This window comes from Glycine max, chromosome 9 (assembly GCF_000004515.6).
Source record: "Glycine max cultivar Williams 82 chromosome 9, Glycine_max_v4.0, whole genome shotgun sequence".
Taxonomy (NCBI): Eukaryota; Viridiplantae; Streptophyta; class Magnoliopsida; order Fabales; family Fabaceae; genus Glycine; species Glycine max.
The window spans coordinates 16,796,416-16,807,850 of NC_038245.2; the positions used below are offsets into that span (position 1 = coordinate 16,796,416).

At 34.3% G+C, this 11,435-nt stretch overlaps 1 protein-coding gene and 1 long non-coding RNA gene across 2 annotated transcripts; one reads left to right on the forward strand and one right to left on the reverse strand.

The window, feature by feature from the left end:
* Nucleotides 1-4,072: 4,072 nt before the first annotated feature.
* On the reverse strand, nt 4,073-7,493 carry LOC100527477 (uncharacterized). The gene is made up of 3 exons (NM_001249659.2): nt 7,159-7,493; nt 6,704-6,727; nt 4,073-4,664 (listed from the first exon to the last, which is right to left on the reverse strand). Exons 1-3 carry the CDS (start codon nt 7,364-7,366, stop codon nt 4,363-4,365), a joined length of 534 nt encoding a protein of 177 aa, NP_001236588.2. The 5' UTR covers nt 7,367-7,493; the 3' UTR covers nt 4,073-4,362.
* LOC121172737 (uncharacterized) lies at nt 6,390-7,363 on the forward strand. The gene is made up of 2 exons (XR_005886265.1): nt 6,390-6,831; nt 6,948-7,363. It is a non-coding gene; the product is annotated as an uncharacterized lncRNA (long non-coding RNA).
* Nucleotides 7,494-11,435: the final 3,942 nt, after the last annotated feature.

Genomic DNA, 11,435 nt, shown 5'->3' on the forward strand with positions numbered 1-11,435 from the left:
TGGTTGTTAACTTGATTGTTGCATCTTAGTACATTTGATATCTATTTTGCATTGTGCATCATCATAGTGTGAGTTAAGAAAAGTTCCTAAGTTTTAAAAATTTCTTTAGAGGCAAAAACTCTTTGTTTTAATCGATTACAGAGTTTTCATAATCGATTACAATAAGTTGTCTGAAGCTTAGAGTTAAGTCTCATATCGGCTTAATCGATTATGGTAGTGTTTTAATTGACTACTCTGTTGTTTGAAATAATGACTAATTTTTTTAAGAGTCTCTACTTTAATCGATTACCGGGTGGATTAATCAATTACTTCTCTCTCGTTTAAGTTGTTCAGAGGTGAACAAGAACACTTTAATCGATTACTTAGGTCATCTAATCAACTACATTGTTCTTGAATTGTTTTCCAAATGTTGGATGAACACTTTAATCAATTACTTGGATAATCTAATCGATTACTTCGTTGAAATAATTTATTACCTTAAAGATTTAATCGATTACAGGAAGTTATAACCATTTTCTCTATAAATAACTAGCTAGTTTTCACATCTAAACAATGAGAAAATCAAGAGATCATTAGAGAATACTCATTACATCTCGAAAATTACTTCTTAGCCTCAAAATGAGCAAGAGTTCATGTTTTCAATAGTGAATGAGAGAAGAGAAGAAAAGAGCTTTATAGTACCTCACAACTTCTTAATCTTTTGATCTGAAAGTTCTTTTCTTGAAAGTGAGTTGTGTCTCATGAAGAAGAAGATCAACTTCTCAATTCAACAGGATTTTGTGGAAAGATTGGTCAGGTTGTATCTCTCCTACTTGGTTTTTTCATGTGTATGATTTTTACACGATCTTGTGTTTATGCTTGAATTGTTTACAGCATGCTAGAATAGGATTTTCTAGTTTGGGCTAAGAGTAGGGTTCTCTTAGGCTTATATTCGTAGAGGGTCCTAGTGTTGGATGCCTTAGTTTCTTTTTCTAGGGTGGGAATTACAGATTGATTGTGATTACTTGTAAGAATTCTTGATGTATAGTGAGAATCTAATTCAAGTTACAAATTTGATAACTGGATAAAATATTGTGTCTTTTTCTATCTTTCACTTATTCAAGGTTTAATCAATTGATTCAAGTTTTTATCAAGGATTTAAAGATTCTAGTTTTATGATTATGAAAGAAAGGATGTCAATGAAGGATCATGTGTAAGGATGGATTAATTAAGTATTAATTACGTTTGATTCATATTTTTTTGTGATATGATCTGCATAGAAAAGTTTTTTGCCCTATTTTTTAAAAGTATATTTTTTTGAAAACCAATTCACCCCCCTCTTTTGGTTTATTGAGTTCCATCATCTTTTTTCATGTTATTGGTGATAATATTGGTACGAGAATGATGTTGTTATTGATGATGAGGTGACGTGAGATGATGTTGATGTCGTAACATCATTAAGATGAGATGATATTGATAATGACATTGTGATGAGATGTTGTTGATGTTGAAAATGTCATTGTGAGTATATATACAGTCTATGTACATGGGGGGTGCAGTGACCATGATGGATATCCCTGGTGGAGGAAATATAGTGGTTAAAGAGTTTTAGGCATCTCCGAAGGAGGATGGCTTAGAATCTTTAATTATCTGCAGTCAGTACATTAATGGTGCCCATGGTTCATACTTCATTTTGCACGAAAATAGTATAATTTTTTCAGTAAGTACTTTGTACTTTCTCATGAGGGGAAATACTGGTACTTGGGGGCATGTCACTTGGTTTTGAACTCCCTTGAGACTCAGGCTGATCACACCATAGGGGGGAGGGCGGATTACCCGTGCACGACAAAGTGACCTCGACATTTGCTGCTTAGTTTTCCTAAGTGACAGTGTCGCGTGGACATGCTTAGGCTATTTCCTGATGAATAGTACCACATTGCATTTAAGATTTGAGGTCAGGTACATGCATCATATAGAGCATGATTGATTGGAATTGTGGAAAGTTGATGACTACTTGTTGAGTGTATGTTGGACTAATGGATGCTTGTGTATGATTATGGTATTTGCTAATGTTTTCTTACTAATCACGGTCATTTGATTTTTGTGTTGATTTCTTTCATAATAAACTCACCCTTGCAATTTTTGTACTGTGTGGTTAGTACCTGTGATAATCGTGAACCTTCATTTGTGGGAGCAGATGGACAACAGTAGAGTATGTGAAGTCAGATTCTTTTATGGAGCCGCCAAGTCGACGTGATGACGTTGGGATTATTTTGGGAGAGAGTTGTGTTTTGTTAATCAGCTCCTCCATAGTTGGTTCTATAATTCTTTTTGAATTGAGGATGTAAATCATAAATTTATTTATATATATATACAAATATATTCTCTTTCATATATATATATATATATATATATATATATATATATATATATATATATATATATATATATATATATATATATATATATATATATATATATATATATTCAAATAAGTATTTGTGTGTTTATTTGGAGTATTGATAGTATATTCTTCTATAAAAAAAAATAGTTACAAAGAGCAGTGAACCCTAATTCAACATATCTTATATTAAATTTGTTTCAAATTTTATTTAAGAATATTGAACTATTATTTACTTTAATGTATGCATTTATGAATTTTTTGACAAGTTATTTTTAAGATTGAATTTTAATTATCAACTAATATTTGATGTTTTTGGTGCTTCAAATTAGTAGTTTAGATTTGTACCTACCTAATAACTTATCTTTGTAATGTTAGATGATTATATTTGTAACATCGTTTATTTATGACTTAAGTTTAGACAAATCAATATTATGTTTGCTTGTTTTAATATTATATGTGGATATTCTTAAGAATTTAATGATCATACACCGACAATGTAAAATATTTTTACACTACCATCCAATCATAATTTGTTGTTATTATAACTTTTAAAAGAATTATCATAAAAGTGAACAAACTTATCATATATAAGGGATTATGATTGAACAATGGTGTAAATTTTCTTACATTGTCAATGTATAATCTTTTTTTCTCTATTTTAATTTTATGTTTGAATTATTTAAGAGTAAAATTTTAATTTACCTGGAATCATTTTATAATTAATGTTTTTACTAATTTTGTAACTTTATACATAAGTAAAATGTGGGTTGCGGAGATGGTATGAGTATATAAGTATCTAAACGACATGGGAATAAGATTATAGTTGTTACCTACACGGATTTATATGAGACCATCTATGAGTATTTTTTTAGACACAAATATAGAAATGGGTACTATAAAACTTTACCTAGACCTACGCATGGGCATCCCTACTCCTCCCCTTCTTCCATAAGCTTTCCTTTTTAACCACCAACTCAACCTTATATCTCCCTAAATATTAATATGATATGCCAACATTACATTTACAATGTGTTTATATAGTATAAATTGTCTTCTTCAATCAAATCACCATGAGTTGTGTATAACAAAATTTGAGTCTCAAATCAGAAAGCATCTCAGGTTGTCTCGACAACAAATACGAACTTCTGCGGTCTTAATTTTGAATTAAATTAATTTAAAATAAAGTAATTTATATTTTATACCATTTTTTCATAAAATTTGATATAACGTTTCACCCCAAATACCAAAACTACATTTTGTTTGTTTCAGTTTTACTCAAATATTTTTAAGAACCAAAGTAATTGTTCTTTTACACAAATAAAGAATAAATTACATCAACTATCTTGAAGTTTTGAAAAATTACAGACTCTTCATACTTTATACTTTATAGAATCCTTATCTAACGCCGTTGATTATTTGAAAATATATAGTGACACCGTCCTATATATTAGGATAACTCCCTTTATTTGTTTGAAAGCATAAAATGTGTTTTCCTACAACAAAGATTACGGTAAATATTAAAAAAAACAAAAAAAATATAATTTCACAAAACCACAATGATGATCAGTGTAATTTATTCTAAAATAAAATAAACTATGCGTTCATTGGTAAAAATCTGCAGAATCTAAACTCCATGTACTTGGAACTGTAAGTGATGGTTCAAAAGGCAGAGGGTGAGAGAACCATTGGTTTGAAAGCAGAGCTAAATATACTGTATAAATATAATCAAGTCCATAAACATGAGTTTTAAGTGCCCAGGAGACTGAGCCGTGGCATCAGACTAATGGTGCACGCGTATTCATTGGTATCTTATGATGTAAAATTATTTGATACTAGCTTATAAGGGATACAGTTACAGACACAGTAAGGATATAAACTTTAACCTAAATTTGGCAACTCAAGCATTTTACTTGTATGCTTGTATAAAACCACGATCATGATTATAGCCATAAAGAATATAAATAACAAAACCTATGCAGTTATTCTCCTTCCCAACCCATTTGACGAGCTCGTTTCTCCCACACCGAAGTCATCTTTTTCTCCTTTGTGAGTATGGCCTGAGCACGTTCTCTTGCCTGCTCGCATGTTTCAGTTGCAGTTATGCATTTATCTGCCTCTCTCTGGTACTGAGACGCCACTCTTTTTGCTTCAGCCAAAGTTATGTTCATGTGCCGAGTGTTTGCTTCAGTAACAGACTCTTGCAACTTCAACTCCTCGCTGAGAAGGTCCACAAACTGCTTCTCCATCTCCTCCTTTAGATCCGGGTCATTACTTCCACAATCTGTTTATCAGCATAAAAGATTTTATTCACATGCACTAGGCAGTTATCAGTAGCAAAATTAGCAACAAATGGCTGGCATACTCTGTTAGGATATGAGAAGGGAGAGTTAGTTAAGATGCTTAGACTATTAATGATTTAGTTACTACAGTTAGGATATTGATTAGTTAGTTAGTTAGTTAGTAAGAGGGGTTCATTAGATATAAATAGGAGAACAAGGATAGGAGAGAGGAAGATCTTATCATTTGTAGAGCATTGGCTCTTTATGAAGGGGAAGCCCTTGGAGGAGAGTTTTCTCTCCTATTTTCTGTTTTTTTCCTTCTCATTTCAATTGTTGGTTCTTAACATACTCTTATGTTCATGACACTAATTACAAAATAAGAAATTTGAGATGAGATGATGAAGATTTAGATTTCCTCATGGTCAAAGCAAATAGCACCTCTACTACTTATTTCGCCTTTAACAGTATACAGTACTGTCAGTACTACAGTGAATATATATTTGATTAAATTAAAATGTGCTTATAGTTTTAATTTCATTTAGTCACCATATCCTTTTTTTTATCTGCCGTTCACTGAGGGCAAGTAAAGTTGCACCTTGGTAACCGGTTGGTCATGGATTTCTATCTGGAAACAACCTCTTTGCATATACAAGGGGAAGGCTGCATACAATTATCTCCCCATACCTTTGCAAAGCGAGGAGCCTGGGCCTGTGGCACAGGGGCACCTTAGTTTAATTGATCCTTTCTCAAATCAGTAGTCCCACTCCCACTTGAAAATGTTTTGAAAGTAGTCCCCACTGCCAATATAGTCCATATTGGACATTTTACCACAAGAGAGTGAGACATAGAACATCTAAAGGAGCATCTACTAAATAAAAAATGGAGCACATACTGGTGAAAGGAGCACCTAGTGGCTTTTTCAAGATAAAAAGTAAATCTAAACAAGAAGCAGCACATACTAGACAAAGAAATGCCTAATAGGTTAGGCAACTGACGGTGTTATAACAGAAACTGCACATGGGGATTATTTTGAACAAATTTGTAAGTGTGAGGAGTGAGGACTGATTTAAAAAAAAAAAAAAAATCTTTACGTTTTAAAATTTTAATTCAACTGAGAGGTTTCTAATCATCTAAACTTATAGATAACTAATTAGGAACAAAAAGTGTTACACCTAAAATGCAACCAAGAGATCAAATCACATGGCATAAAGGTCTACCTAAGAACCCAAAAACTTAGTACAGGTACACGGTATGATACAACACAAATACAGGAATAGAGAAGATTCTTCAAAATTCAAGATATAATATGGTTTAGATCCCACTGCTTATTTATATATATTACTGCAAAACGAATGACAGAGGAAGGAGATTATACTTCAATCGAGTGAAGAGAATGTGAATGACCAGAAACATACGTTATTTGTTCAATGGTCAGTGAAGAGGATGCTAATAGATGTGATTGGTGATTCTAGAGGGCATGCGAGACCAGTGATATTGCAAGACAAAGAAGTACACAAAGTGCAAGACCCAAAACTATAAGAGCTATGATATGTGATATTTGAAAAAACCCAAAAGATATGTACAAGACCAGTGAACTCTATCGGTTTCCCATTTTGCTATGGCAGTGATATGTAAGAACTAAGAAATGGTAAAAGAAAATTTGAGGTTTAATATCAATATATTGTATGTTTGTTTGATAAGCCATAAATGTGTGGTACAGAGCCATATGTATCTTTTTTTAATCGGAAAATGTTAGTTGTGTTAGAAATGTCAGTGGAAGTCATATGTCTCTATCTAGGCATATATATATATATATATATATATATATATATATATCGTGCACACCGATAGTTTGCCAATTTTGGAGTACGTAGCTGATCTAACTTATTCACGCTCCTAATAGTCAGCTCTTTGCAATTGAGAATACAAGAGTTACCACCCTCACTGATCTCATCTTAAAAACTACATCAGGCAGAGTAAACCTCTAATAAAAAAAACTTATATCCAAATCCAACAGAGAGGAGAGGAAAGAAACTCTAACCTGAGACAGAGAGATTCGCCAGCCCTGCACACACACACAAAAAAAAAAAACGAATCAGTGTTTTAAGCCCAGCGACACAATCACACAAACAACTGGCATATCTTATTAATCCGAAATTTGATCGGGAGGTAAGTAGAACCTGTACAAGAATTATTTTTGCCAAATATCTAATTTGGATACTAACAGAAGTATTCAACCTCTTTAACTTCAGCACGATAACCACATTATTATATTTATTTTTCAGTTGCAATAATTGTTGCAGATAAATGTGTATGGCCAATACCAAATAACTATCAATAATTCAGACACGCGAAAATTGTTATTATAGGTTAGACCAAGGAGGTCTAGCTCGAATAGTTGAATAGTGTGTGACTTATTGTAAATCTTCTCGTAACTATGTTCGGAGATTAAAAAAAAAAAGATCAAAAGGAGAAGGAGGCGCTTGTTGTTGTTACCAGGAGCAAGTTGGAAGAGCGAGAGAGGGGGAGGGCAGTCACAGAGGCAGGAAGGGCAAGAGAGTTTGTTGTTGTTGTTGCGGAGAGTGATGGCGTTCTTGAATCGCCAGTAAAGAGCAGGGCCACACACGCCCAACGCTGAGACCACTGCGAAAACCACCAGACAGCCCCTCAACCACCCTCCCGAATCAGATCTCCCCCGTGACATCTCTCTCTAACAAACAGATCTGATCCAATTCCACACTACTATTATTATTATTATTATTATTATTATTATTATTCACTATTCAATAATTCTCTTCTATTTTCCTTCTCCTGCGCCCAGAATGAATAATGAATAATCACGTTATTGTTTCTAGTTTGTACCCAACCCAACTTTTTTTATTTTTTACAGTGTGGAGTGAATGTGAGTGTTAGTACATTTTGCCCATTTGAAGAAGTCGCAAGTACGCGCGTGTCTGTCACCATACCCTCTGTCTCCCCCAACTTGTTCTTTTTTATTTTTTATTTTATTGTTAGAATTTTATGTGATTTAAGTTCAATACCACTACTACTCTTAGTGGGATAACACCAAGTTTAGTTAAGAAACCATGGTCTTAATTGTTTTACTTAAAATACTAACATTATTATTGTTAATTATAATTAGGGATGAAAGAAAGTCTTGTGTCGAGGGCCTATGGTTTGGCCTAGGCATGACAATTCTCCTTGCAACTCGGGGATCCCCGTGGGGATTGTCCCTTACGAGGCTTTGCGGTCGGGAAAAATTTTTCGCGGGGACAAGGACGGGATGCTCCCCGTCCTACAGAGTCCCGTATCCCCGCGTATATAGAATTTTACTTATATATTCTTGTAACTTATAATATGTATAACATAAATATAAGGGTTAATATAGTATTTAACTAGTAAAAAAATACAAAATAAAATTATCATATATATAAGTAATATCTCACAAGTTACAAAGACACAAATATTAGCCAAACCCTAAAACATCACATCAAACATTCAGACTTCGTTCCTTGACTTCCTTCTTCACTGCTTCACCTTCGTTCCTTCTTCACGTCTTCACCATTCATTTTACCGTTTCACACTGTCTTCACCCTCTTCACTTATCCGCTTCTTCACTGTTCGTTTCACCGTTCCTTCTTCACTGTTTGTTTCAGCCGTGAACCCATGGAAGCCTTCGTTGCACCTTTTTCTTCTTCGAGTCGCACCGTGCATTTATGGGTTTCGCAACTTCGAATTGTTCTTCCTCTGTTGTATGTTCTTCCTCTGTTTTATTTATTTATTTATTTCTGTAGTAAAAATTTAATGTAAAACAGAGTCCCCGCAGGGAGCTGAGGAACGGGGACAGGGCAAAAAATACCCCCACCACGGGGAGCAGAGACGGGGACAGGGAGCAGGGTAAGGTTCGGGGACGGGGAGCGGGGGAGTACTATCCGCCCCAGCCCCACACGGGTGCCATGCCTAGTTTGGCCTATTTAAAGTTTGACTTGACTCAACTCATTTAATAAATAGGATAAGTTACAACTTTTAAAAAAGTTTATTTAGTTAAATGGATCAAACCACAAACATTAAGAAAAGTCTATTAAGTTTGACGGACTAGTTCGTTTAACGATTTGGATCATTTTAATTAATGTAGTATAAGAACATCTTTAACAACAAATCTTGAGCAAGGATCTTGATCCTCAACAAATCTTCCACTAAAGGGGGAGCCAAGATCTCCAGCATAGAGAATGGGGTTTTCTACAAGATCCTTGAAGATATGCATATTTATCAAAATAAGATATTTTTTACACTCTCTCTCCTTAACACCTTTAGGTGGGAACCAACTGAAAGGGGGAAGAAGAAGCAAAACATGAAGAGATATAGGTCGTGACGATGCAGAGGTAGTGCCTGTGGCTCTCACTGGCGTTTAGTTGGTGGTCGATGGCACTAAGGGAAGAGTGACAACCGTGATGTGCAGAGAAGAGAAAAGAAGGGGAGGGGGTCATGGTGGTTGGGGGCAGAGAAGGGAAAAAAGCGTGGTGGTTGGGAGTAGAGGAAGAGGAAGAAGTGTGGTGGTTGGAGAAAGAAGAGAAGTCAAACACATTTAATGGTTATGGATCAAACTGGATCTACTACATTTGTCCTTTTTAACAAACAAGTTGAGCAAATCTTCAACAAGACAACGAAAGAATTACGTGAAAAATTAATCAAGGTAAAAGTTTAATTGAATTAATTATCCAATTGCCTTTACTTCAAATTCTTATAATTAATTTTTCTTTCCAAAATTGCAACCACAAACTTTATGGATAGTGAATGTCTATAGTTCCATATTTACTTTACAATTTATTATTTTTATAGGTACCCTACAATCTATTGAAGCATATTTCTCTTCATAATTAATTTGATATTTTGAAATACTAATTATGCTTATGTAAAAATAAACAAATTTAGGATGGAAATGGTTCGGATTCCCAACTATCTTGGATACATTGGTTGCAAAAAGATATGCTTTCCTTGTTGAAATTAATGTTCACTTTAATATTGAAAAGATGTTGAATAGCTACACTATTTTAAACATTTCCAATGAAAGTCACATCATTCAAGACTTTATATTATTTGCTCTTACACAAGTATTGTAACATCCTGGCTTGAGGTATTAGTTTATAAATTGTTGTAGCATATTTGAGTATATGTGTTGATTAATCGCTTGAGATATTTATAGAAAATTATATGATTCTTTTCATAATAGTATAGTTATTATTGATGTTGTTAGCTAGTCAATAGTATAATACTTTTTAGGCTAAATTGCACTTTTGGTCCCCCACTTTAGGTTCAATTTTGCATTTGGTCCCCCAATAATTTAATTCACAAATTGGGTCCCCCTGTTTTGTAAAATCCTGCAATGTTGGTCTCGGATGCCTCAATTAGATGTTGACTGTTAAGCTCATACGTTGACTGTCATGTGTCAACGTATAAGAGGCTCTTGAAAAATTTTACCCATCTGTGGTAAAAAAAATTTACGCTAACCCAATCCCGCTAACCCTAATACCTAACCCTAAATGAAAACCCTAAAACAGATGTATTTACAAATCCCTAACCCTAAAATGGTTTTCTGCTTCATCGTGTTCGTTTGTCACGCGCTTCAGCGTCCTTATGGGTCTCGAGCTTCAGCAAGGGTACCTTCTTTGTGGGTGCATGGTCGACATGGGTATGTCATCGGCGTGACTGCGTAGTCGTGGTGGTTAAGGGATTAAGGTGTTGCTGTCCTCCGTAAACGACGCCATGGAAAGGAGTTCCTCATCGTACACCTCCGAGGCTCGAAGTCATGTGTTGTGTCTCTGTAATGTAGAGGCTCCACTGGTGACATCGTGGACCGAGGATATTCCAGGGAGGTGTTTTTATGGTTGTGGTCTATATAAGATAAGGAATATTAATTTCTTAGGGGTTATGTTATGGCTTATTTGTTGATTCTTTTTGGTTATTTTGGGCATGTAGGTTACAGGTAGGAAATGGTGTAATTATTTTGAGTGGCATGATCCAGTTGCCAACATTCGTCAGAAGAAGATCATTGTAGCATTGATGAAGAAGGTTGATGAATTGAAGTTAAGGGAAAAGGATTTGCAAAGCAGGATCAGTGACATGAAGATGAAGGAAAAAATTATAGGGATTGTATTGGTTGTTTCTTGGGTCTGTGTTTGCTTGTTAGTGTGTTTATTATGTAGCAAAGGACTGCAATTTGATAATGTAGTAGGGAATGTAATTTGGCAATGTCATAGGGGAATGTTATTGGTTGTTGGTGGTTTATTTGCTGGGCCTATGCAAATGGTTTTTGGTTCTTTGTAATCTGCAGATTGTAGTTGTGGAATTGTTGAATTGGTATGTTAATGTAAAAAGATTTAATGGGTGTTCAAATTTGGTATTAATTTTGTATTCAGCCTTCAAATATGTATTTAGTGAAACATTAGTAACTTTGTATAGGCACTCTGTTTTGAGAATTTAAGCTTCTGATGTTGATCAGCTTGATAATTTAGTGGAATATGACTAAGTTTGTCAAGCTTTTCATGTTGACGATATATTCCTTAATGTTGTCAATGGAATATTTATTGGCCAAATTCACATACTAATGATGATATATTCCTTGATGATATATTGATTTGTGATGGGATGGAAATCCTAATGTTATTGTTGCTGTTAAGAAATTTGGATTGAAAGCAACCATTCAGGGGTAGTAAGATACTGAGCAACCATTAAGAAATTTATGGCTTCTTAATCTGTATCCACATGAAACACGG

Bases quoted from the DNA above. Each gene is read 5' to 3' on its own strand.
- LOC100527477 (NM_001249659.2), bottom strand. From the start codon at position 7,366: ATGTCACGGGGGAGATCTGATTCGGGAGGGTGGTTGAGGGGCTGTCTG. The intron at 6,728-7,158 runs GTAACAACAACA...GTGTGTGTGCAG, and splicing joins GCTCTTCCAACTTGCTCCTG to GGCTGGCGAATCTCTCTGTC. The intron at 4,665-6,703 runs GTTAGAGTTTCT...GCTGATAAACAG, and splicing joins GGCGAATCTCTCTGTCTCAG to ATTGTGGAAGTAATGACCCG.